The following is a 27605-nucleotide window of genomic DNA, read 5'->3' as shown; positions in this document are numbered from 1 at the left end:
TACCCAGCATGCATTGCAGCATGAAGCTGTTCAGTTGATTGTCACCATTGTTGAGATTCATATGTGAATTGTTCATTTCTCTGTGTCCGACTCATTCTATAGGTTAATATTTTGTCTATATAGTGTGAGAGCACTTTTGAAAATTGAAATACTATACATTCTTTTTACTGGTTTACATCACTTCATGGCAATAGTCCCACCATATGGTCAAATTTTGAGCAAACATGTTTAGAGCACATTTAGGAAGAGTTAGTTTTAAAAACAAGAGCTTTTGTAGATGTGTGACCTACAGTAACTAGCTGGCAACAGTGTTGCCAATATATTACTGTAGAAATAGCGGGTAAGGGCTAACCGTGTATAAACCGCCAGCGATTGACATCTACCTGATACTGCACTCATATTCATATAAAGAAGCCATGTTGACAAGTTTTAGTAAGTTATGGCAAAATCCACAAGATTGTAGTACCTTCAATGCCCTGTGAATGGCAATATTAATTATAAGATAGGTGGCATGCAAAATGTAATGTGTAATTGCATTAGTCATTACAAATGTAGTGGAGTAAAGAGTACATATACTTGTTCAAAAATGTAGTTAAGTAGAGAGTAAAAGTTGCTAATATCTTTAATACTCAGTACAACTACAAAGTAGCCAAAAAGATACTTAAGTAAAGTAACTAAGTACATTTACTCCAATACTTTACACCACTGGTGTTTAGGCACTTGAGCTTGTCAAACGCTTTCTATAGAGTTACATGTCACAAAACAAATCCTCCCCAAGGCACAAAAAATGTGTTGAGGATTTTGCTATAATGCTCTTCAAGGTTTGTCCTGATAGACAGTAGTTGAGTAATAGAAGTAATAATAATCACAACATCACATACTAAGTCATTGTGTATTGTTCAGTATCACATCCTCTCATTCAGCAGCTGCAGTATGTGTGAAGTGTGTCAGTGCAGTCACTGTTCAGTCTGACTGACGGAGGTTTTTGTACGACTCTTTATCACTGTGTCAACGTTGGACCACTGTGTGCACTCTGACAGTAATAATCTCCTGCATCTTCAGTCTGAACTCCACTGATGCTCAGAGTAAAATCTGTGTTTGATCCACTGCCACTGAATCTAGATGGAGTTCCAGGATAGAGGGTTGTTGCATCATATATGAGGAGTTTAGGAGCTTCTCCAGGTTTCTGTAAGTACCAGGCTAAGTAATCACCACGATACACTCCACTGCTGACTTTACACTTTATTTTAACATGTTGTCCTGGTTGAACTGCTGTTGTTGATGGACTCTGAGTAACAGTGTACTGTCCTCTACACTCTGAAAGAAACAACAAGAATGAAATATAAGACAACACTGAAACAAATGAAGATTTCACTCGTTAATGAATGAATAATCATGATATAAATGTTACTACACAAACCTTGAGCAAACACTGTGAGCGTCCAGATGAAGATGATGCTGAAAGTCATTGTTGTTCTTGTTGGTTTGTGTGTTGATGAAGATTGTGTTGTGTTGTGTTGTGTTGTGTTGTGTTGTGTTGTGTTGTGTTGTGTTGTGTTGTGAGTCATGAAGTGTTAAACTCACAGCACTATAAACACTCTCAGATCACTGAAGCATGTGATCACAATGCAAAGAAGTGGGCAGGATTCTTCTGCTAACATTCTGAACACGTTACATGTGACTAACAGATTTATTCATACAACAGAGACAATCACATGTAGTGTTTGTGCAGGAATGTCCTGTATCATGATTCTCAATAGTTGTAATAGATGTGAAGAGGTTCATGTATGAGTAAATGTGAAATGCAGGTGTTGTGTTGTGAACATGATCTCTGGAGACAGAGCTGATCTATTTCTGAGTCTCTTCATCCTGTCAATGCAAATGTGATTTTCAGCTCAACACTCTCAGTGTCACTGTTTGATTGCTTCAATCATCTGAACTGAAACACACCAGTTTCACTTCTGCTCAATGAAGACATTAGACACATATGAAGTTATATGAGACAATTTTTATAAACAATTGAACTGCATTGGTTGACATGACATTTTCTCCTCTTTAAACTGAATTTAAATCAGTTTAATATAAATAATATGACTGGAATCATAAATCAGCATCAAGCTTCATTCGCTTCATTCACATGAATTTGGTCTCAAGGATCTCTGAGTACTTACACTGTAAAAATTTTCCAGGATTTCACAAGATGTAACTGTGAAATTTTACAGTAAATTAGATTATTGGCACTTCACAAGCTGTAGCTGTGATATTTTACCGTGTAATACACTATTCAGACTTTTATTGTGAAAATAATGCAGGTGGGACATTTACAGGAAGCTACAGTGAATTACGTCTTTTGCGCATGCGTCTGGGCTTTCACAGCTGCTCCCACGGATAAAGCGGTAAGTGATTAATTGTCACATTATGTTAAATGACCGTTTTCATCTGATAGTTCATGTAATTTTACAGTTTTAACCAAATTATTGTTAGTTACATGTTCTGTTGTCACGTTGTTAGCAGTTAAAGTACTCCGGTAACTAAACAAGAAATGAGCAGACGTCGGTTGTAATAATGTCTGTAAATTCTCGGGTTTTTTACTGCATGGAGAATTTAGAAGCAGCTGCCTCCGTGAAGTTGCTTGCTTCATCTAATATTCAACATAAAAATTGTTAGATATTTGCATTAAAAACTCCCAATCACACAAGTGTAACTTTTAACTGCAGTTACAGCATTACACTGAAGAGGTGGCGCTGTATCGTTGTAAGCACAATGAACGCTGACTAAACCTAAGACGGCGAAAAGATCTCCAATATATCATCCTAATAGCGGTTTCGTAGCTGTTCAGGTAAACATAGTTTAGATAACATCTACATATGTATATAGGTAACGTGGCATGCCAACAGTATAATGTTTTAAGCATTACATTGCGACTTCACGAGGGGATGAGTGCAGGTAAAACAAGACAGACATCATGTTCATGAATACAGTGTTTTGACCTATTTTGAGTACAAGTAATATTTGTAACTATTTTTTGTAAGGGATTAATATGATTTATTATATAAATTTGCGAATTATATAGTTATATATCAAGTAAAGGATTATGATGTAACATAATTTTCTATTTTAATAAGCAGGAAAATATAGCTTTGTTTGGCAATATGGTACTGTACATAAAGATGACAGTAAGAGTGACGGGTACAAAGGTACCCAGACAGCAAGCTAACAGGTCCAAACCATTGAATCAATGTTAAAAATGGTTGATTTGTCAATGTTAATTTCATTGAATCAATATCACTTTTGCACCTGCTATTAATATGACATCAGCCATAATACTGATTAAATATCACACTAAAGTGCTTCACAACTTACACACATTAATGCCACAACACAATCAAAAGTTTTTAATTGACTGACATCACAATACACAATGTCTGTAACTGCACAAAAAGTTTAATATAGTATAGTTCACTCAAAAAAATTCTTCACTCAAAGGTTCTCTCAGGAATTCTGTTATCACTCTCTTACTCTCTGACATTTGCTCAGATTTTTGCCCTGATTTTCAGTCTGGAGTTGTTGCAGAAAGTCTGCGCCAGTCTGCAGATTCTATTACGTATTGTTTTCAATGAAAATGTTAATAAAGTTGGCAAGTGTATGAAGTCTAGTTAAAAAATAAAAATGTGTACAGATTTTAAAAGTCGTGTAGTGATCACCCCTAGGAGGTTGCTTTGATTCAGATCAGTATGTGTGTAACATTGGTTTTGCTCTTTGTCACAACAGCGTTTTCTCATTCCTTATAGGTTCTCACCACAGCATTTTTCTGCGGTTATAAGGTAAGATATGGTAGGTATTGTGACCATTTTTGTGACTGAGAAATTACAGTGTTGTGGATTAGGACAAATGTATCATAAATTAATCACAAATTACTAATGTTAGCAGCTCCCTCTTTGCTGTTTTCTCAACTCTGGCACACAAATTCCACTTTCCTGCTAAAATTAGCCCTGACCATAATCAAACACACCTGAACAAGATTAATCAAGATCATTATGCAACTGCACAGATTGACCTACGTTTGACATTAAAGCACTGCAAGAGCAAATCTACAAATAATGTGCGCAGCACTGCATTAAGTTCTTTAGTAAGCTTCTTCATTTGTGTTTTATTAGGGTCAGGGCTAATTTCATTGAGACTTGAGAACCACTGGTGTATATATTGACTTTTTATGTGCCTCAGTAATGTTTAGTTATTCTTGTGTGTGATCCTAATATGTTTACTTGGTGTTGTTAGGGGAGACTGCTAGCTATATCCAAAATCCCAGCGTTGTTAGTTTTAAATCACTGTTAGCTTGATATTTCTTTCGCAACTAAATAGAACAATGTTCATCTGTAAATTCAGGTTGTGTGAGCATGCGTCTCAGACTGTTGTTGAGTTTATTTTGCACGCAAAACTGCATAGCAACGCTCCTAACTATAAGTACAATTGCGGTGTGCTTGAATGCACTCAGAAATATCGCAAAGCAAATGTTTTGAGGTCTCGTATGTATAGAAAGCATAAAGGGCTTGGCTCAATTGTGAAACATAGCAAGCAATTTGAAACTCCCTTAAAATGTGTGGCTCCGTTTTGTACAGTTACAAGCTCACCTTAAGCTGAATCAGTCATTTCTTTCTGAACCTTGCCCTATACACAGGGGCATTGTCATGTTGGAAAAGAAAAGGGCCCTTTTCCAAACTGTTGCTATAAAATTAGAAGCACACAATTCCATAGAATATCATTATATCCTATAACATTAAGATTGGTACCCACGGAAATAAATAAAGTAGTCAAACCTGTTTATTAAAAGGGGGTGACCCAATACTTTTGGCAATATAGTGTAGGTAGCTGGATTCAATGTAATGAGAAAAATGCACACCCAGTTTGTGAACTTGATGGGTGTGCTTTTCGAGCCCACAGGATGTCCTTTGCTACATTTTTTCTATGTTCTCTAGTACATGTTCTTATCACAGTGATCCCAAGAAAAGGAAAAATAGTTGATTGTGAAATTGTGCTTAGTTTAAAAAAAGTCATTTATCATTCATTACATGGCCAATTTAAGTATTGTATAGTCTGTATAGTCCTCTCCCTCTTTTCAGCTTGGCAGACCATGGCATGCAGACTTCCAGTTCAACTGGGCTAGAATGCCAGCAGCAATTCGAAGGGCAATAGCAAATAAAACAAGACAATCTCCAGGCGATAGAAAAGATATGGTGAAGGCAGTGGTGGATCAGATGTTGGAGCATGAACCTAACCCAACCAGAGCAATTTGTCACAGTGTTGTTCGAAGCATTATAAGGAGCCATCCAGAATGTTTTGCTGATGTGGCAAAAAATGGAGACGTCCTTGGAGATGGTTGTTATTCTCTTCTGCAGCAAATTAAAACTAGGGTGGAGTATAAAAACAGGAACAATACTCTTGGGAGACGACGCAGGGAGAGAAGGCCACGAAGTGAGGTTCCAGATGAAGGCAGAGCGATGCAAAGAGGCCCTGTAGATCAGTATGGCTGTGTAAGATGGGGTCCTTTAGAAATTCCTCCTGGTGAAACTGAGGCATCATTGGATGGCATCAAACATCATCTCCTTGACATCTATTCAAAGGAAGGCATGAGTGGTGCTGAGAGAGCTGATCCTCTGATGGAGAAGACCTATATCATCCAGCGACGCTATCTTAATAGTGTGCCTCCACCAGCCATTGCAGTGTTAAAGGAGGAATGGCCTTTTCTCTTTTCACCAAGAGGTTTTCTTCCTAAATTTTGATTTTGTGAAGCACAAGGCTCATGCCATTAGCCGAATATAGTCTTAATCCAAAAAGTAAAATGCGAATTTGATTCAGAAACCTTCCAAGGCACACTGTAAAAGTTCCCTTATTTTACATGGTGTATTTTTACACAGACCACTGTGTTTCAACCAACACAGGTCACTGTGTAATAAGTGGAAAAAGAACTCAAGATAACTGCACCGTTTCTGGGATATTTTTGTCTGGGGGAGGGGTGGAGACATGCCATCTATCTTAATATGCAGTCTATGGTCGCAATGTTTTTGTTTTAAAATACATATTTTAAAGAGGCCACTATGATTGTTGAATCTGATTGGTTGAGCTGTGTTGTAAACTGTTATCAAATACCCCAAAATACACAGCATTACATGAGTATCGCTGCTCAACTGTATGTGTCTATGTCTGTATTGCTTTCCAGGTTTTTTTTCACACTTCACTCTCTTGACTGATATCCCCATCCTTACCAAGTTTCGAGAGGCCCTGGATAGAAAAGGCAACACTATTATGAGGTTCTGCCAGGAGGTCAAGTGTCATCAAAGGGTGAAAAGTGTTTTGACTTGTTTTGAACACGAGGATTCAGACAAGGCAGCGTGCATTCTTCTCCTTGTGATGGCATACTTCAAAGAGCCCAAGGATGCCATTGTGCTTGAAGTTGATGTAAGTATTGATTAATTGTCGCATTAGGCATTTTGTTTGTTGTAAACTGTAAATGAACTTTTGAACACACAATCATCCACTTTCACACACTGAAGACACATGGCAAGGACAGTTTAACTTGTGGTCTGGGTAAAACCAGGATCAAACCACTAACCTTCCAGTTGGCTGATGACCTGCTTTACCACTAAGCCCTGTTTGTACAAATGCACTGTCATGTTGTCCTTTTTGATATATGGTCTATGTTGCTGTCCTATATCTGCATATTTATAGTCGTAGCTGAGACTTATAGCTGAAGTGCTTGGTGAGTGTACAGTGAATACATTACACAAAGTCATAATCACAATCTAAACTGTACCAAAGGGGTACAGGGATAATTGATGGGGTCAAGGGATGGTTTGTGCACAGATTTTGACTCTTTGGTACCATATGTTGTACATATTATTAACTTAGTCTTATTCTACACTTAATCTATTGATTTATTATTTTTGCAGACTTGTGCCACAGCCACTGACATTAAAAGTACTATCACCCTAACAAGTACTCCTCGCTTGATTGTCCAAGGTAATGTTGATGTCTAAATGAGTAGTTTCTTGTAGGAACTGTTGTTTTCTTCTAAGAGTTCCTAAACTAAAAAAGAAACTATTTCTGGTTTATTTGGCAACCCAGCACTGGGTAAATATTGGACAGAACAAATGCTGGGTAATTTTGACCCAGTTTGTTTTATACATTAACCCATTTACTGGATTGTTTTTTGATATAGTACTGTGTGAAATATCCTGATATTCAAGATTTGTCAGGCATGATGACTATATATGGTTTCGTTTCAGGTAACACAACAAGGCCAAGGGCATGGATGTTGTCTTTGGATGGTGAAGTAGTTATGGGACCTCATCCAGACTTCACAACTGGTCTGTGTGCTATTTTTGCCAGCTACTACAATTTCAATTTACAGTATGCTGAAGATGCTGCTTGCACTCTGGAATTTATTCAAAGGTAGTGTCTACAATTATATTGTAATTGAGTGCTTGTTTTTTATTTGGTGGGTTAAACCAGGAAAGTTTGGATGTGTTGTGCAGAACGAGCAGCCAAGCAGTTACAATGTTATTTAAATGGTTGCAGTTTAACAGATCCACAGTAATGTCACCTTGCTCAAACTGAGATAACTTCAGTTTTGCGCTCAACAGAATAAGAGACTCTGAATTATGAGCATGAACTACAAACATCATGTGTGATATTATCAACTCTATTTACTACACTAAACACTGTACACAGTATTTTAACATACACAAACATACAGGTGAATCTCACAAATTAGATTGCCATGGACAAGTTCTTTATATTTTGTATTTTTATTAAAAAAAAAGTAAATTTTATTATAAATTTATTACACAAACAGTGAAATATTTCAAGAGTTTTTTGTTTTATTTCTGATGGTTACAACTTACAGCTCAGTATCCCAAAATATTTTCTCAAAGATCAAATATTATTTCCAAAAAAATATTCTCTTGAACATTCGGCATGGGTTGCTATTGCCACCATAGTTGTGTTTTTGCCTCAAGGTGTTAACTTGTTAGTTTGGTGGTAACAGTCCCTGGTGATTAGCTTGCCTGTTGAAGGAGAGGCTTACAATTATATTGAAAGAAAAGTAACTAATTATTGTGTGTCTGATTTGGCGCAGTCATTACACCACTGAAGGTGGTGACTGAGGACTGCCACCTTTTTCATCCCATTTGGATGAAACTAACAGCTTTTCTCTCTGCTTTTTTGTTTATAGGTGCTTTCTGGGCATAAATCCAGAGGCTGGCACAAAGTCAAAGAGGCGTAAAGGGCAAATAAACCAGCAAGTTTGTACATTTATAAGAAAACTCATTGATTTTGAATGGATGACAGAGTAAGCAGTCTAAACCAACCTAATACTGGCATGGTCAAGCTTTTGTTAAGTTATGTTGTTTGGTTTTTCACTTAGATTCTAGCTGAACATATTCTTGGTTCAGCCTGTCTTGGTTTCATAAAGAGTCATGATCTGTGTGTCATAGCTGAAATATTTATAGAGAAACTGTATTAAAATAAATATGTCAAACTGTTTCTGCTTGTTTACTTTAAAACAGGTTCTCGGTCGTCTCAGTGTTATTCTGTATTGATGGGCTATCAGATAAAAATCATATTTTTAAGTGTAAATTAAAAGCACATTATTGGCTGCTGAGGTATAGCCGTGTATTGTCATGAGTGTGTAATTGGTTCACTTAACACTGTAATTCTGCAGCTGGCCAACTGGTGAATCACAGATATTTAATTTTAAGATTTTAGCTAATCTGATCCTTATCTGGCACTTACTGTTCAGTTAAAAACCATCACTTTCACAGCAGCCAACTGCAACCTCACAATAAACTGACAGACATTTACTCAAGGTTTAGTATAATAATTGTTCAACAATGAACTGCTAAATAACAGTAGTGTGACAGACAGGAACTTTAACTTCACAGTTAATTAAACTAGTTTCACTGGGTCATTCTATGAAATCACAGTAATACAATGGCATACATACTGTGAGGGCACAGTACACAACAGTTAGTTTACAACTCTTTACTGCAGACATGACACAGTGAGTTACTGTGAAAGCAACCAGAAGCCGGTAATTTACTGTGAAGTCGCATACTGTGAAAGTCATGCAACCAGAAGCCAGAAATATACTGTGAAGTTACGGTCAAACATTTTACAGTGTACAAACATAAACATAAAACAAGAAACAGAATGCAAAATTAAATACGTATAGAAATAAAGACTTCAAACAATATACAGTCAGAGAGTTATGCACATATGTACACTTTAAAGGCTTGGTTTAGAGAGGTCTGTGATGATGTTACCTGCGCTTTTCTTTATTCTGGAGAGGTTCGTATGAATTTTCACATGGATTTTCCTCTCAGATGTCCTAACAGTCCAATGCTGTATGCTTGATTTGGTGGCCGAACCGAACACTTATAGACACAGAACAGCAGATTGTATTTTTATTATTATTACCAATTATGTGGTATTTCAAGATAGAGTATAGCGAAGGAAGTACAGTGCCATCTAGTGGGTAAAAAAATGCTATACAATAGTTTAACCATTTTTATAGAATAAACATTTCATCCATTATTACACATGATTCATCATGCCATAAATATAATAATAAATACTCAAATATAAAAATGGCAAGTAGGTGTAATAAGCGGGAGAATGTACATCCAGAGGGTTGTTATTGCAGAATAAACCCGGGCATGTTGATCTGGGGCCTGTTTCAATAAGGAGGTTCAACCAACACCGAGTTAAAATGTGATATCTTGAGTTGATTTACACCGAGATGCAAACTTTGAGCTTGTTTTTAGAACAGCTGATTTGAGTTAGTGCTATGAACTCTGGATAGACTTACCTTGAGTTAAGCGCTTGCACCAGACTGACAAGCCATCATCAATGGAGCTCTGATATTACGATTCACCATGGCAACAGCACCATAAAAAGCAACATGAGGCAGAAAGTGCTTGAGAGAGGAACACTTTCCGCTCTGCATACAGTGGATTTACTAATGTGCTGAAAATGACTTAAGTTTAAATTAATAAATAGATAAATGTACCAATAAACAAACAAATCAATCAGTAATTGAATGAAACAACAGAAATAATACAAAATTCTTATGTTATGCCCATCAGTGCTCTAGTGATGAGTGTGAGACGTCATGGTGTATAGGACACATGTTTGGGTGTCAGACTATGGTGTTAAAGTCAGACTGAACACTGGTTTGAATCCTGCTCGGAGCAGATTTGGGCAGGAATGGCTGCACGTCTAAATTAAGTGTTTATTACCTTTGATGCTTCATTTCTGCATTTATGTCTGTATTTAATCATTTCTTTATTCATGCACTTTATTTATACACTTTATTAAGTCATTTCTTATCCTCCATAGAAAACTACCATTTGTGAGAAAATGTAAAGGAAAGAATCTGCTCTGATGTAATACTCGGCCACGATGACTAATGTTTTTGATGTTAGGATGGATGAGGTATATTTTGATATATCTAATTCACTGTAAAGAAAAGGTTACAGTTTTAATAAAAAATGCACAGGGAAATGACAAAATTTCGGGTCCTACATTTTTCTCCTGAAATCAAAGTACATCCGTATGAATTAATGCAGCCTCTTCACATACAGGACCCTCTATAAAAGCACATATGACATTAGTCACTGAGATGGTCTCTGTGTGATCAAAATGTGTGCCATGTATGACTGTATTAATGAATGAATGAATGAGGTACACCACTTGCGCTTTAAAGAGGGGGAGATGAAAAGAAACTCTGGGTTCACCAAAGAAAACCTGCTCCCGACCAGGTTAGGTTCACAGAGTAAGTTACTATGGTTACTGACTCTCTGAGTATAAGTGACCTCTCTTTTAGAAATGGGTTTGAGTTACCTCGCTTTCTCAGGTTTGACATACCTCACATTCTGAAACGGAAAACCCAGAGTTTCCCTCATTTCAGGGTTAATATACTCACTCACAGTTTTCACTAAACCTCCTTTCTGAAACGGGCCCAGGACCACATGAAGGGATTTATTTAGCCATAACAATCACACCTAATATTTAGTATACTTCATAGAAAACAATGCCAACTGTTTTATACCAACTGTGATTATATTTCAATACCCTATATTAATTGGATTTGATTAATTTGTCAAATTTTAATTTATTTTTATATGTTTGATGCTCTAAATCTGTTACTGTAGTTGTTTATCTATACATGTTTTTTGAGGCCCAAAAAAAGATCAGAATACATTTGCAGTGTTTGTACATTTAAATGAACAATTGTAGGCCTATTGTAAACCCATGTACTAATAAAAGACACTATAGAGAAAATTTATGATAAAACTACCATTGCAAGTTTTTGTTCATTTATTATTTTCGTTTCGTTCTTTTCATAAAAGACACAGAACTAAAATATTAAAAGAAAGGGAAAGTGGTAAAAGGATAATCAGGAGTAAACAGCTGGAGTGTTCTTTTTAAGCAAACGTTGAGCTAGACTGCCCTCTACAGATTAATCAACAGGTTGACTTTAATCTTGTGTTCTTGTTCATATTTTCTTCAGTGAATCTGCTTATAATGTGCACTCATGCAGACAATAAGAAGTGTTCATTCAACAAGTTTCCTCTGTGACTAAAGCAACACGAGCACTCTGCTTAAGATGTTAATTCATCCAATCTTTCACAGCACAGTTTCTCATTTGATTTCCACAAACTGATCCACAGTCGTTCGTTTCATCATTAATAAGTTCAAGGTTGGGCAACAACCAAACATTTACTCGCAAACATCAGTGTGTGGTTCATGTGGGCTGATCCGGGCGTATTCTAATCAACACCCTTACGAGTGATCTTCACTTTCATTATAAACCTGGAATCAACTCCTAAATATTTAGTCCAAGACGAATACATTAACATCAAGTACAAACACAGATTCCACCTTTGTGAAAGCATCACCGAAAGCTCTTTGTCTGACAGTATGGGTGGCTCTTAAAAGAGCCTTTGGGGTGTTGGGAGCGTCAAGCGGGAATTTATTTGGAGCTCGTGTACTTTGTCACGGCCTTGGTTCCCTCAGACACGGCGTGTTTGGCCAGCTCACCGGGCAACAGCAGACGGATGGCGGTCTGGATCTCTCTGGAAGTGATGGTGGAGCGCTTGTTGTAGTGAGCGAGACGAGATGCCTCACCGCCGATGCGCTCAAAGATGTCGTTGACGAAAGAGTTCATGATGCCCATGGCCTTAGAGGAGATACCGGTGTCAGGATGAACCTGCTTCAGGACTTTATACACGTAGATAGCGTAACTCTCCTTCCTGGACTTTCTGCGCTTCTTTACTCCCTTCCCGGCGGTCTTGGTGGCGGCTTTCTTAGAGCCCTTCTTGGGCGCGGACTTCGCTGGCTCAGGCATTGTGTTATCGAACAAATAAATCTGAACAAGTTTGGAGTCTCAGGGGTCCATATATACAGGACTCTATGCAAATTTTCAACGTAAGGGGGCATGTGTTCTGATTGTGTGTCTCCGTTGGCCAAACCCTTCAAATGATTCAATTGGTTCATAGTGTGGCGAGAGGAAAGAGAGCCAATGGAAGTGTTTCCACCCACAGACTGATGTTGAAAGTGACCCTCCCCCAAGCGATTCAGTTTCCTTTGTTTATTTCCCACTCTTAATTTCTTTATTTCGGTAATATTCTACACAAGTAATATATGTGACTGTGTGCGCAATCGTGTGATTGAAATCCCTTGTTTCAAAGTTTCATTGGGAGTATAACATTTTAGAGTTTTTACGAGGTTTTATTTTGTATACGTTTAAAGACTTATGTTAAACGCATGTAAAACTTAACTTCGACCAAAACATCTCTAAAATTCTGATTTTTCTTCAATGCTTTACTTGTCGCTAAATTGTTTTAAAAATGACGCGGGACAAAAAAGAAAAATCCAACTTGCTTTGAAAGTGGAACAACAGACCTGAACATTTCGGTAATTTTCTGGTGGAAACCATAATGTACAGTAACAATTGTGAATCCCAACTATATAAAACAAAATGATTTGTTTTTATTTTTACTCTTTCCGTGAGAAGGTGGGTGGCTCTTAAAAGAGCCGTTGGGTTTTTGATCTTTTCACTCCCGAAATTTAACCTCCGAAGCCGTACAGAGTGCGTCCTTGTCGTTTCAGGGCATAAACAACGTCCATGGCAGTGACGGTCTTTCTCTTGGCGTGTTCAGTGTAGGTGACGGCGTCACGAATAACATTCTCCAGAAACACCTTCAGAACACCGCGAGTCTCTTCGTAGATCAGACCGGAAATGCGCTTCACACCACCACGACGAGCGAGACGACGGATGGCGGGCTTGGTGATTCCCTGAATGTTATCGCGCAGAACTTTGCGATGACGCTTAGCGCCTCCTTTGCCGAGACCCTTTCCTCCTTTACCTCTTCCAGACATGATTTCAATCGAGCGAAGTAAGAATAGCAGCGAATTGACTGCGACACGAGAGTTACAGTGCTTACAGGACCTAGTGGAGACACAAAAAGGAGGAGCCAACAAGTATGTTATAAGCCTCTCGCGATACTGTTAAAGGGATACGTCACCCAAAAATGAAAATTATGTCATCATTTACTCACCTTCGAGTAGTTCCATACGTGTATACATTTCTTTGTTTTTTGTTCAACAAAACAAAAAAAGATAAAGTAATTTGTCCTGCTATGGTAGTCAATGGGTGTTACGGTCTGTTTGGTTATAAGCATTATTCCAAATATATTTCTCTGTGTTCATCAGAACAAAGACATTTTACACATTTGGAACAATTAGGAGGTGGGTAAAAGATGACAGAAATTTAATTTGTGGGTGAAGTTTCTCTTTAAGAATGGATTTGGGTTAGCACAATAAGAAGGCGGTTTCTGGGAATGATCATTCGTTTTGAACGCAGTCGTAAACAAGTCATGATGTAAAATCCAAAAAAAATGTACATTGTAAGTGGCATCGAGTAGTTGTAGTCGTAATTTACTGCCGTATGAAAGTAGTAGTTATAACTAGTACTTTACATTTTAAAAGGCGTTTAAACGATTTGTTTGCTCTTCAGACAAAATGTTAAATCGTTTTGAATTAATAAAAGACGACTCGTGTAAATACACAGCCCTGTCTTTTGTTTGCTATGCCTCATTTACTGAACATCTAATTGTTGTAACCTGTACGAGTTACCTCTTCAGAATATCCAACTAAATAAACTGCACAGCAATTCCTAGTTACTGCGCACTTCATTGGATCACGTTAACGGACCATTAAAGACGGTCCTTAACTACTGAAACAAATGATTACAATGGAAATGGTTTCGTTCAGTGGAATTTAAGTGGCCCTTAAAAGAGCCTTTGGGTTGATGTGGGCGATGCAGACAAGAGTTTAAGCGCGTTCTCCGCGAATGCGGCGAGCCAACTGAATATCTTTGGGCATGATGGTGACTCTCTTGGCGTGGATGGCACACAGATTTGTGTCCTCAAAAAGACCGACCAAATAAGCCTCGCTAGACTCCTGCAGGGCCATGACGGCGGAGCTCTGGAAGCGCAGATCAGTCTTGAAGTCCTGAGCGATTTCTCTCACAAGACGCTGGAAAGGCAGCTTACGAATCAGCAGTTCGGTGGACTTCTGATAGCGGCGGATTTCTCTCAGCGCCACGGTACCGGGCCTGTAACGATGAGGCTTCTTAACGCCGCCGGTGGCTGGGGCGCTCTTACGGGCAGCTTTAGTAGCGAGCTGCTTCCTCGGCGCTTTGCCACCAGTGGACTTACGAGCGGTCTGCTTAGTTCGTGCCATAACTACGATCACAACTAGTCTCCGTCAGATGCAGCAGAAGAGAGAATGAACAACTTCTTTCTGCTGGCTGCTTTTAAAGACTAGTCGACCATGCGCTCAGAGGGTGGCGACAATGCACTGAAATCTGATTGGATAATGTGAGACGTCTACGTATTCAGCTGACCAATGGCTGTGCGTTTCCTGATTTTCAAACGAGCACGAGCCGTGCGTGTATCCTGTCTGAAACCCTTTCAAGATTCAACGAAGCTTTATTGGCATGATAAAACAACATTGCCGAAGCACAGAAAAAATATAAACATGCACAAATACAGATTAAGATAAAAATAAATAAAAGTATATAAATATCTATATTTACATCTCAATATAAACAGAAAAAGAGCAAAGTATTGGTGAAAGTTCTCGGTGAGGGAGACAGGATCCTGTCACAGTGTCAGTTTGTGTGTTGTGTCAGTGTTTTGTTGTGTTGTGCTGGTTGTTCTTTTGTCGTGGCAGGACTTGACATATCTTGCAGCCAGGTTTGAGCTTCTTAAGTCCTCTCCAGGTATGAAATTTTGTCCTTTTGTTGCAACTGTAAAGTTTCAACTTTGTTTAAATTATTCCTATTAACGCAGCTCTGTAAATTACATTTCTACGTGTTGTAGCCCCATTTAGACAACAATTTTCTCAAACACAATTTTTTATTAAAAAATACGTAGAAACACATTTTCCCTTTTACTAAGTTTGTTCTTGTCGTTTTATGAATTATATGTAAGGCCAGCTGTGATGCCTTATGGCGAGATATAAAAACATTGGCATTGTTAGTTATCCATTGGAAAATGATCGTACGCCTCAAGAGTTTGAAAATCCCTGTTGTGATTCACACTATGAGTCGTATAGTTTAATAAAAATATTAAATATACAGTACACTCAAAAAAATGAACTGTCGCTGCTGTTTTACTTAACCCATCCTTGTTCACAGTGCATAAAGAATGCAAGTAACTGAATTAACGTAAGTTAACTATGTTATTTATACTATAAATTTAGTACTGTCGGCTTTACTTAACAAGTGTTTGACTGGTCAACTTAACACTGTTGAGTAGAAAGTAAAGCCCTATAATATTGGACCTTAATATAAACAAGTTAATTCAACAAATCATTTTTTTGAATGTGGAGAAAAACGCCAGTTAGTTAGGATAAATAATCATATTCAAAGTAGACTTCTTAATCACTTAAATACTACAATATCATGAGTGTATTTTACCTTTTTTATTGCATATACAATTGAGAAATTACTCGAAAGGAAAACGCTTTTATAGTTCAAGTGGGTGTTCAAGTTTTGGGTAAAGTTGTTTACTTGGCTTTGGCGGGTTTGTCGGTCTTCTTGGGCAGTAACACCGCCTGTATGTTGGGCAATACACCACCCTGAGCGATGGTCACGCCGCCCAGCAGTTTGTTCAGCTCCTCGTCGTTACGCACCGCCAGCTGTAAATGGCGAGGAATGATACGAGTCTTCTTGTTGTCCCGAGCAGCGTTTCCAGCCAACTCCAGGATCTCAGCGGTAAGATACTCGAGAACAGCTACGAGATAAACTGGAGCTCCGGCACCGACACGTTCAGCGTAGTTACCTTTACGAAGCAGCCTGTGAACACGGCCAACGGGAAACTGAAGACCCGCTCTGGAAGACCGAGTCTTGGCCTTCGCTCTTGATTTGCCGCCGGTTTTGCCTCTTCCACTCATTTTCGGTTATAATTTGCTAATCGCAACCACAAAAGCAGAAGTAATATATGACCCAACGTTGCGATTTCCAGTTTTTATCCTTGCCGCCTCTTGTTCTCCTTTTGGTTGGAGTGTGTGTAAAGTTCTAACCAACCACTGACCTTCACTCCAAAGCCCGCACATTTTTTTCATTCTGCCCGCCTTTTTCAGTTTTTATTCGCCTAACATTAGTATTGACAGGCGCTTTCATCCAGCGACTTTACAGCGCTGAAGTTTACATTATATCTGCTATATGCGGTCTCTTGAGACGTGTATATTGGAAAACAATATTATGAACAAAAGCAAACATTTATACGGACCACGCAACTTCAGTTATTACGCTGACTGTGAATTAAAATGCTCTGATGATCATAACATACATACATAATTTTAATCAAATTACTTAGCATATTCATTTGTTTTGAAGAAAAGCTCTCTACTGGACTGGTGGGTGGCTCTGAAAAGAGCCTTTTTGGAGGAAAAGAGTAAAGATGAACTTTACTTCTTTTTCGGGGCGGCCTTTTTAGGCTTAGCTGCTTTAGGCTTTGCCATCTTAGCAGCCTTAGTCTTGGGACTTTTAGCTGCTTTCTTGGGACTCTTGGCTGCTTTCTTATTCTGTGCTACGCCCCTGCTAGCATCTCACAAGATACAGCACACAAACTAAAACTACGATATAAACATAAGCTTTTTGTTTCAGAACGTAGGTGGCTCTTAAATGAGTCGTTTGTGTTATGTCGAATTAAAGTCGATTAACCAACGAAACCATACTGTCGTTTCAGAGCATAGACGACATCCATGGCAGTAATTAATAAATGCAGTGTTTTTTTAAGCAGTTCAAATGGCTGCTTCTACATATTCTACAGACAACGCAAGTGGTAATCAATCTGCCAAAAACAAAGTGGTTATTACACTTTCATTGTATAAAATGGTATATTTACCTGTTGTATTAGCATAGTTGTAGTACCTATACCATGGTCAAACTATGGCTACTGTAGTAAAACTATGGTAAACGGGTCGTATAACTTCACTCACTAGACTTGTAAAATATTGCTCACTTTAACTTGCTGATTCTCTGTATCCTTGGCATTGTTGTGCATGTTTATATTACAGTAACTGTGTTATTTGCTCTTAACTCTGTGTCTCATATGCAGATGCCTCAGTGCCTCTGTTCAGACACAAGACACTTTACATGGGTTTGATATTACAGTAAGTATATTTATGGTTAGAAAGATTCCATGATTTTTGTATCTTTGTGTCATGAAAACATTTTAATATGCATATAAGGAGTTAATAATTCTGTTGTTTTTCCTGTGTTATGGCTACAGGTGTTGTGCTCTGGAAGAAATGCAATGAAACATCGAAGCCTCAATTCACACATTCATTCTGTTTGAATATTTACATACACTGGATTCTTAATTATGTTTAGGGGTTTCCCCGACTAAGGATTTACAAAATCGAATAAAAATAGACAAAAAAAAAAAATAGACAAATAAAAATCGAATATGTAAATCCTTAGTCGGGGAAACCCCTAAACATAATTAAGAATCCAGTGTATGTAAATATTCAAACAGAATGAATGTGTGAATTGAGGCTTCGATGTTTCATAGCATTTCTTCCAGAGCACAACACCTGTAGCCATGTTGGGATGTGTGTGTGTGTGTGCGTGCGTGCGTGCGTGCGTGCGTGCGTGTGTGTGCGTGCGTGCGTGTGTTGAGGGAACGACACCAGGTGGTCAACAAGTGCGTAAAATAACTTTTGTTTTCATTCAGACTGCACACAGAAAATAAAGTGACCAAAACTGCCTGTCAAGTGATAGACAAAACTGAAAATGTCATTTCTTTAAACTTAAATGAAAGGCAATGAAATGCAATGCGGATAAACATTCGTTAAACGATTCCTCGTAACACTTTAAAGCCACGATGTACAAAACAACTCCACACAAAGATATAGGCTACAGCAAAATTTTGGATCAACAAACCTAAAAATGATCAAATAAATAACTGCAGAAAGGATTTGCATTTCACATGTTGGCAAAACAAAGTAATTTGGCTAAATCGGACTGTGCGAGCAAACTCGATGCACCGACCACAAGGACAGCGCAACATTGATTCACTGAAAATAATCAAAAATGTATTTACAGAATTAAATCAGAGCAGAATATAACTTTCTAATAAATAAAAATAAATGAAAAACGAAGTTAAGTCACAAGGTGCATATCAAATGCAAGGGAACATATATTCAAAACACAGGACACAAAATAAATAGTTAAATCAAATAACCCAGAGTGATAAATAAATGAAATTAAAATAAATTATTTAAATAACGAAAGCATATCCAGAATTGTCAACTTTGTCTATATAACTGCAAAGACAACAATAAACGTTAAACTGGAGTGTCTTTTTAGATAAACATGTTCACAGCATCCAAAAATCTAATTAGAACCGCCTGAAATGTTTTGAAATGACTTGTCCACTACCTGATCGAAATAAATCGATCTTTCAAGGAAAACCAGCTTGTTAACGTTGGCTGGCATAAGTGCGCTCCTGGTTTTACTGATTATAAATCCACCCTTGGAGAAAAGTCGTTCTGATGGTGTGGACGTAGTCAGATAAGATGCTGTGGATCCTTCTTGCGGCTCTCGACAGCTTCGGGTATCTCTCCTCGTTCTTTTGCCACCATTCCAGCGGCCCTGTATTGCTTTTCGTGGTGTCCTTTATTTAAGCCATCATCTCACTGTCCTCTGGCTGTTGCTACTCTTCATCACTGGACAGGACAACAGCATCGACACGACTTGGTCCTTCTCTTTTTGTTTTGAAGGGTCCACACGATCACGCTCCTCCACCAAGTCACAGTCCTCATCTTCCTCCTGCACAGGCCTGGCAGCTAAACTCTTCCACCACAGTATACGCCTCATTCCTTTGCTCGTCAGTAAACGAAAAGCTTCTTGAAACGCGGGTCAAGAACAGCAGCCTTAATATAAATACTGCTCTCCAGGAGATGATCGTTGAGCTCCCATCGTCTGTCAATCTCCAGTGTAGTCTCACAAGTTGCTTTGGATAAAAGTGTCTGCCAAATGAATACATGAAAATGTATATAAGCATATATCACCATCTAGTGGTCATTTTATGATAAAGCCACTGGCTCGTTTACATTGATACACAAAGATTATAATAGTCATTCTAGGAAAGAGTGCTTCCTTTTTCTTTACTATCAAGATCATCATTAGATCTGTTGTCTAGCACGTTTATATGAATTACAACAACTGAGACGCACACTCTCTCTATTTTGTCAGTGTATGTTTTGCAGTTTATAGTGAAATATTTACCAGTCTGACCCTTTTTAACTGAAGGAGTTTGAGTCACAGTTATCTGTCCACTGAAACCTAAACATAAAGTAAAATTGTGTAACAATCACTGTTTCAATTACATTTTGAATAATTTAACATTTGTATGAAAAACTATACCTTGAATACAACGAGTCCAGATAAAGATGCTTAAAATTGTTGTCCTCGCGCTGAGACCATATGGCATAGAGGCACGGCGTCCCCTGGGTGGTGGATAGGTATCCACACCAAATAATTTACATTTACGCATTTGGCCGATGCTTTTATCCAAATGCTAAATAGGGAACAGCCTCTAGGACCACCACAAGATGAAGAGAATGAGAGGGAAGAAACTCTTCAGATTCTATTAGAAGCGCCTACCAAACAGGAAATCAAGAAGGCAATCCAGTCTATGCGAACTGGCAAGGCCCCATGGGATAGACCAAGTTACAGCAGAGATGATTAAGGCAGACCTATGGCTCTTGTGAGGAACTGAAACAATTTTTTGACCGGACCAATGGAAACAGAGACTTATCTGCAAGATCCCCCCCAAAAAAGGAAACCTACAAGACTGCAGGAATTGGAGAGGGGTGACCCTCTTACCGATAGTCAGAAAAGTACTTGGGAAGATTTTGATCAGAAGAATTCAGGATGGAGTTGATGGCTGCCTCCAGGAAAGAAGGAGCACCGTTGATCAGATCTTCATCCTGTGAAACATCCTGGAACAGGCCAACGAGTGGAACGCCACATTGTACGTTCACTTCATGGACTTTGAAAAGGCGTTTGATTCCATTGACAGAAAAAGCCTGTGGGTGATTATGAAGAAATACGGCATACCAAGCAAACTGATCGTTATCGTCAAAGCACTATACGAAGACTTTCAGTGTTATTGAGTAATGATAGTACCGTCTGCCTATTTTTATTTATTCTCAGGGTAAACAAAGATACTCAAATCTGTCCTAAGCTATAAGCATCTATTTAGAAATACTCACACCCAGTAATAGAAGACTCCTCCGTGGACTGTTCGTACTTCAAAGATGTCAGTCAACAGACTTATACTTGTAGTTGTATAACTATAAGTTTTATTTTATTAATAACAATTAGCAAGGTTAAAATTAATATACTTGTATAAAATAAAACAAAAACATAAAGTCTGCAAATATCAATCTAATTGTCAGTCTATGGTGAGCGTTCACGAGAGCACTTCGACGCATGCGCATTCGGTGGGGGCAGACGCCAGCGTTCTGACTGATAACCCAGAAGTGCAACTCTGTGTTTACAAGCAGACGCATGCTGTATATAAGCTGATATTCACAAAATGTCTGAGGATTTTGATATTGAGGAAGACTTGCACTTCTTGCCCAACCGAATGCGCATGCATCGAAGTGCTCTCGTGAACGCGCACCATAGACTGACAAGACAAAGGAGAACAAAGTCATTATTTTGGTTTGTTTTTCGCACATATTCTCGTCGATTCAAAAAAATTCTACTGAGCCACTATGAGCAGATGGACCAATTTAACCATGTCTTTAGTACTTTTCTGGACCTTGACAACAACTATAACCATGAGGTCTATGAGGAGGCCTGGAAATCTCTCGGATGTCACCTAAAATATATTTATTTGTGTTCCGAAGATGTCTTGAATGTCATGTGGGTGAGTAAAAAATGACACAATTTTGATTTTGAGATGAACTTTTCCTTTAATGTAGGTTCTGGACCTTTTCAGGCTGTGCTTGACTTGTGTGGAGGACAGGGCGGTCGGGCTGAGCATCATTCAGCTCTCTTGGCATCCCATGGCTATGTTTCACTGGCCCTTGATTACATCGGGTTCCTGGATGCTTCGGGAAAACTTGAGCATGTGGACAACACTTACTTTGAGGTACTACGGTATACAGCTGTATCATTTATTTGGAGCAGAATGTCTATTCTTTCTTATTTTCATGCCATCAAAGTGGAGGATGACCCATATGGCTGTGCATTTAATCACAATTGATTTTCAATTTCAAAATAATCAACGTAAAATGATTCACAAGAATTGTCTGTTTTCTTCTTGTGTTATAAATCCAGAGCACATCTCTTTACATTACATTACATTTCATTTTTGTAGGTTGTGGCAGTGCACATCTTTATTTTAATCCAACTGATTTTCATTTATACATACTCAGAGATTATACAGGTACACAGTCAGCAGGACAGTGAAAGTTCATGCAACAAATAAAAAGCCCAGATCCAGTGTTGCGATGGGTTTGTATGAATGGAAACCACATCATGTTCGCTAGATGGCTCTTTGGCAGATGTCTATGCCACCCTCCAACAGTGAGAAACACACTGCAAGCATACCTATTAAGATGCATTATGCTTTAGAAAAATCAATCTAGTTTTATAGAGCATTGCCTCTGTTATTGATTAACGATTTCATTCTGTTAAGGTATGTCGACAAAACCCGATACGATGAAAAGATGAGATTGATTTGGCGGGATTTGTTGCTGCCAATTCCCGATGACCCTACCAAGAAAGTTGAGATATGGAGAAGATCAAATATGCTATGAGTATATTGTTTGTATTATTGTCATCATTCATGAATTTGTGCATCTGGGTTTGTCTTTAAAAGATGGGCAAGATCAAATGTCCCGTTTTATTGATTGTTGGTGAGGATGATCAGAACAGAAGTTGCTGGAGGCAAAGAAGTGTTGTTTTCCTGTGTATGATGTAACTACAATCAGTTTATAACTGATAGCTGATTTTTTGTTCAATAATATATTTATATTTATGCATTTGGCAGACGCTTTTATCCAAAGTGACTTACATTGCATTGTATTATACATTTTGTTTCTGACTATGTGCAATCCTCTGGGATCGAATCCATGGCCTTGGCATTGCTAGTGCCATGCTCTAACCACTGAGCCAAAGGAAAGCTAAAATATTAACATTAATGGAATTCTTTCCGACCATTACAATTTTAACAAATTTATGTATGTTTAACTTTATGTAGATGTTAACATATAAAGTCCAATTTTAAGTTCTAATATTTTTATTAGGCTGGATATAAATATAGTCCCAACCAGTGTTGGGTGTAACTAGTTACTAAGTAATTAGTTACTGTACTTTAATTACTTTTCCCTTGAAAAAGTAAAGTGAGGGATTACTCTTATTTTTTCTGTAATTTAATTACAGTTACTTTTGATGTAATTAAACTAAATACTTTGTGTAATATATGTGTGTGTAATAGTGGAACTGACATCGAAATTCAGAGTCTAACTTTAAAATCTGTGCTTTAATGTATAATTCTCACATTTGTACTACTTTGGTCAGTTAATAATACTACTTTATGTAGTTTAATATTATTTATTTGAATGAATTAAAAGAGCCGTTTCATGTCTATCCTTGAATCACTTAACTAATCAAGGTTGATATAGGATATAGAAAGTAATGAGTAATAAGTCATTAAATGCTTTTTGGAGAGAGTAATTTGTACAGTAATCTAATTACACTATTGAATATGTAATTAGTAACTAGTAATTAATTACTTTTTGAGAGTAACTTACCCAACACTGGTCCCAACACTCTCTGTGATGTTGCTGCCAACAGCAGACAGTTCTGCCAAAACCCAGACAATTCTTACAAGAGAAAATACGCATCCGTGTAGCCACAGCATTAGCAAAGCCACAATAACAGTCTAATTTGGTGTGATTGTGTAGACTGATATCTGGACCACCACATTTAATTTTAATTCATTAGTAATTTCAGTGTTTACTTATCGGTTTTGGTTCAAATTCATTTATTTTGTTCATTGTATCCTAACATATTGATATAATGATATTTGATAAACAAGCATTTACAGTACCAATATTGTGTTGATAGTACCAATATTATTTTTGACATATATCAAAACTAATATTTGTATTGTAAATGCTTGTGTATTAAAAATATAATAAATAATAATGACATTAAAAATCTCTAAAAGCCTTTTAACTTATTTCAAATGATTGACTATTACAAGTTGCTGCTGCTGTAACTGTCATGGCTCTGCTTCCTTATTCATGTTTTTCTTGGTCATGTAGCAGAGCAATGGCAAAGCCTTTGGTTATGTGTGGAGAGAAACATATTATTGTCCTTTTGACAATAATATACGTTCTCTCCAGTGTCTCGTCTCTGTTTCCCGCCATCTCGTTTCCTCGTTATCTTTCCCTGAGTGTTTAATGTCCCTCACCTGCCCCATGTAATTATCCCTCGTTTGTCGTCTCTATTTATACCCTCTTGTTTCTTTGTCCTGTGCTCGTGTATTGTACTATGTATGTGAGTGTACTGCGTGGTGTTTGTGTTCATGCTCGTGTTGTCATCCGTGGTCCTGTTTTGTGCCTTGTATTATTTAAGATGTCTGGTCGTGTCCTTTAGTTTAGTTTAGTTTATTGTTCATGTTTTCATTTTGTCCCCCTCGTGGGAAGTCTTTTGTTTTATACATATATATTTCTTAGTTCTGTTTTTCCCCCCCATTGTGGGTGTTTTTGTTCTGTTTTCTGTTTTGTTTCAAATAAATATCTGTTAACCCCTTCACTGCCTGCCTGCGCTTGGGTTCCTCTGCTCAGACCGTGACAGTAACAACAAACAACATAGTGGTCTTTAATAGATTAAATGTTGACAAATACAGTACATCTCTGCTTCTTCTGAGATTAATGACATTGGACGCATGGCCCAGAACAATCTTATCTTGGCCAACATTTTTGTTTATCAATTGATTGCATTTCTGTTAAGTACCTCTTTAAACTCTAAGGGCCAGATATACAAACATTAGTTTGCGGCAGGAAAAAAACGACTATTGGTATTTACTTAAAGGGGCGATGAATTAAGACCTCAATTTTAACCCGAGCTTTTGTTATATAAGACGGAATCATTTCAAGCGAACATCATGTAAGTGTCAGAACTGAAAAAGCCCTTGTTACTGAAATTACAACTGTTATTGACACCAGGCTCAGCGAACGCCAGGTCCTGGAATGCACCAATCTATGACGTCATTGATAGGTTGAACACCGTCTCCACAGGAGAATATCAACGACTACTTCTCTCGCCCCGCCCACTGCTTCACGCATGACAGTTCTGAAGTAACACAAGTTGCGCGGAACCAGATACAGCGAGCAAGCAATAAACATGCCGTTAAAGATCGCAAAATATTGTGGAGTCAGTGCTTGGTTGTGGAAGAACACAGTCGCTGCATAACCTTCCTTCGGATTCCCACATTAGTAATGCGTGGGTGAAGTTTATTCTTAAAGAGGTTCCAGCTCACGTGGGTAAAACATTATCGCGGATTCCTTTGTGAACAAGGCAGAAGTTGACGATGGATTTTCAGAGAGACTAAAATTAAAAAGCAGTGCTGTGCCGTCAATATTGGATCCGACAGGAATGGCGCAGCAATCTTATGTGAGTACAACATATTTGCACTATGCGTCACTATTGCTTTGTTAGAGATCGCTTGATATGCCCTGAGCACTATTCACATGGGATTAGTGTTACCTGGGGACTCTAGTCATTTGTAGTACTTGCAGAGGTTGTCTGTGATCTTAATCCCGTGCGAATCGGCCATGTCTGTAATTTGTAAAGTAAAAATTCCCCCGCAAATGACCTACCATATTTTGACAAACACCGAGGTCCTGTGATAATATTAGTCCCGTGCGAATCTCTGTGATCTGGCGGGCTCATATATCATATATCATGTATAAATCACACGAGGTCCCCAGATAATACTAATCTCGTGCGAATGGTGATAATGTGTAACCTAACGTTACGTCTCTAATCAAATTCACAGAAATTCCAACTAAGTTTACTACGCAAACTGCTATCCAATCATAGTAGTGGGCGTTTACTTCCAAGTCTTCATGGCGGAACGCCCATTCAAACCGATCGTTTGTCAAGCCGGCCTCAAAACTAGCCTATCACTTATTGATTTTGATGTTTTTGAATGAAAAATCCAAGCGAAGGTCATAAGCAGACCTCAGACAACAGTATAAAACAATAAACAAGCCCAGTTCATCACACCATTAAGACACGCAGTGAAAATTGCACTGAAAAGGCTTGTACATAGTTGTTTTTGCGACTAACCTTTTTGCATATGCATTTGTAGGAGTTTCTTCTTCAGATGCAAACTTTAGAATCAACACTTTTTTAAATTGTGCTCTTGTGTTTTTTTGCCCTGTTTAGTAAATCTGGCCCTGAATTGCTATTGTTTGTTGTGAAATAAAAAATAGACAAGTATTATGTATTTGTTAAGGAATGTTATAAGCTATGTTACACCTTGCAGAGTTTCCAGGGTGAAGACTTAAATGAGAAGTTTTGATTCATGCTTTTGCATTTGGTCTAAAATGTCTACAGATGCCAAAAAACAGCCTCAAGGGGATGAGAGATGTGTTGGCTTGGTTGGTATGCGGTTGCTAACCACAGCTGTTGACTCTGACATCATAAAATCTGTCTTTGAAAAGTCTAAAAGTGCATTTCTGTGATTTGTAGCCCAGCTGCTGAATGTTTATCAGTCTGATCTGAACTCAACACTCAAAAATGCAAAATGTATTCAGTATGTCAATTACGATATAGGCTACAGCATTTTGAGCTATAAAAAGATTTTTGAGAGCTTCTCTTTTAAATGTTTGCAGTCTAGTGTGTAGTTTGGCGGATCCATTGACAGAAATGCAATATAATTTACATAACTATGTCTTCAGAGGTGTATAAAGACCTAACATAATGAAGCGTTGTGTTTTTATTGCCTTAGAATGAGCTATTTCTGTGTACATACACCGCGGATCTCCTTACATGGAATTCACTATGTTGTTTCTACAGTAGCCCTAAACGGCCAAACTGCTCCACAGAGCGCGTTTCATAAATACGTTATCTTATACGTTTGAAAGAAACCTGCTCACGCTATAACGTTCACTTGCCCTTAGGATGATCATTACACCTTTAACCCTCATGAAAACACAAAATCCTTTACTTCCTTTGTCAGACATGGTTTGTTAAAGGGATAGCTCACCTGAAAATGAAAATTCCTCCTTCATTTACTCATGTCATTTCAAACCTGAATGACCTCATCCGCATTTGATTCCGCTTTGATTCTTCCGCAGAACACAAAAAAAGATATTTTGAAGAATGTCGGTAACTGAACAGCGCTGGCACTCATTTACTTCTATTGTGTGGACACAAAACTAATGCAAGTGAATGGGTGCCGGTTAACATCTTTCTTCATAATATCTTCTTTTGTGTTCTGCGGAAGAAAGTCATACAGGTTTGAAATGAGAAGAGGGTGAATAAATGATGACAGAATTGTCATTTTTGGTTGAACCATCTCTTTAATAGACACACCCCTCTAAACCAGTAGTATTTAATAGTCTTTAATAGACACACCCCTCTAAACCAGTAGTATTTAATAGTCTTTAATAGACACACCCCTCTAAACCAATAGTAGCATTCAATCCAATTCCTCATTACTTCAAATACGCCTATTAGTCCAACACATATTTCTAGAATCTGTCATGAACTGCTGAATAAAAGTCTGATGTCCTGTATGAATCAAGCTCTCATTCCATATTCCAGTGTGCTGTATTCTGTATATGACAAGTGTAAATCAACTTTCAATGTAACATAATCCTTATTTTCCCACACAGCCCTGGGGCATTTCTCTCTTGTCTTTGACGCACACACACAAACACACATACACACAGCTCAGGTGTGTCCTTACAAGCTTCAACTTTCAAAGTTATTA

The 27605-nt window shown here is 38.0% G+C and overlaps 4 protein-coding genes across 9 annotated transcripts in view; 1 reads left to right on the top strand and 3 right to left on the bottom strand.

The window, feature by feature from the left end:
• The window catches only part of LOC130552029 (histone H2AX-like), a 446303-nt gene extending 428691 nt beyond the window's left edge, over positions 1 to 17612 (bottom strand). Inside the window, exons 1-2 of the mRNA XM_057330112.1 lie at positions 17599 to 17612; positions 16139 to 16522 (exon numbers count right to left, since the gene is read on the bottom strand). Of these exons, the coding sequence (XP_057186095.1) occupies positions 16139 to 16521 (383 nt within the window). The 5' untranslated portion in view covers position 16522; positions 17599 to 17612. The remainder of the gene's footprint in view (positions 1 to 16138; positions 16523 to 17598) is intronic.
• Positions 1123 to 8529, top strand: LOC130551981 (uncharacterized). 6 transcript variants are annotated; one of them, XR_008962663.1, is made up of 7 exons: positions 1123 to 1188; positions 2328 to 2396; positions 3772 to 3824; positions 6218 to 6456; positions 6948 to 7017; positions 7284 to 7449; positions 8231 to 8529. XR_008962663.1 is itself a non-coding variant. In XM_057330060.1 (7 exons), the coding sequence occupies exons 3-7, from the start codon at positions 5166 to 5168 to the stop codon at positions 8349 to 8351; spliced, it is 1191 nt and encodes a 396-aa protein (XP_057186043.1). In that variant the 5' UTR covers positions 1144 to 1188; positions 2313 to 2396; positions 3772 to 5165; the 3' UTR covers positions 8352 to 8529. The 6 variants fall into 6 exon arrangements, 5 of the variants coding, with proteins under 5 accessions (XP_057186043.1, XP_057186040.1, XP_057186039.1 ...); XM_057330060.1 differs by having other exon boundaries at positions 1144 to 1188; positions 2313 to 2396; positions 3772 to 5760; XM_057330057.1 differs by lacking the exon at positions 1123 to 1188 and adding an exon at positions 5121 to 5760 and having other exon boundaries at positions 1564 to 2396; positions 3792 to 3834.
• Positions 11373 to 12858, bottom strand: LOC130552018 (histone H2B-like). Its single transcript, XM_057330101.1, has one exon. The coding sequence runs from the start codon at positions 12404 to 12406 to the stop codon at positions 12032 to 12034; it is 375 nt and encodes a 124-aa protein (XP_057186084.1). The 5' UTR covers positions 12407 to 12858; the 3' UTR covers positions 11373 to 12031.
• On the bottom strand, positions 13038 to 14814 carry LOC130552035 (histone H3-like). Its single transcript, XM_057330118.1, has 2 exons — positions 14462 to 14814; positions 13038 to 13441 (listed from the first exon to the last, which is right to left on the bottom strand). The coding sequence occupies exons 1-2, from the start codon at positions 14803 to 14805 to the stop codon at positions 13129 to 13131; spliced, it is 657 nt and encodes a 218-aa protein (XP_057186101.1). The 5' UTR covers positions 14806 to 14814; the 3' UTR covers positions 13038 to 13128.
• Positions 17613 to 27605: the final 9993 nt, after the last annotated feature.

Source organism: Triplophysa rosa, linkage group LG3 (genome assembly GCF_024868665.1).
Source record: "Triplophysa rosa linkage group LG3, Trosa_1v2, whole genome shotgun sequence".
Classification (NCBI taxonomy): domain Eukaryota; kingdom Metazoa; phylum Chordata; class Actinopteri; order Cypriniformes; family Nemacheilidae; genus Triplophysa; species Triplophysa rosa.
The sequence above is the reverse complement of the archived record's forward strand: the minus strand, read 5'-3'. Positions and strand labels throughout refer to the sequence as shown.

Excerpts from the sequence above, each read along its gene's own strand:
- LOC130552018 (XM_057330101.1), bottom strand. The coding sequence starts at position 12,406 with ATGCCTGAGCCAGCGAAGTCCGCGCCCAAGAAGGGCTCTAAGAAAGCC.
- LOC130551981 (XM_057330057.1), top strand. Across the intron at positions 5,761-6,217 it reads TTTTCTCTTTTCACCAAGAG|GTTTTTTTTCACACTTCACT; the intron begins GTTTTCTTCCTA and ends ATTGCTTTCCAG. Across the intron at positions 7,450-8,230 it reads ACTCTGGAATTTATTCAAAG|GTGCTTTCTGGGCATAAATC; the intron begins GTAGTGTCTACA and ends TTTTGTTTATAG.
- LOC130552035 (XM_057330118.1), bottom strand. The coding sequence starts at position 14,805 with ATGGCACGAACTAAGCAGACCGCTCGTAAGTCCACTGGTGGCAAAGCG. Across the intron at positions 13,442-14,461 it reads AATCTGTGTGCCATCCACGC|CATGTCTGGAAGAGGTAAAG; the intron begins CAAGAGAGTCAC and ends CTCGATTGAAAT.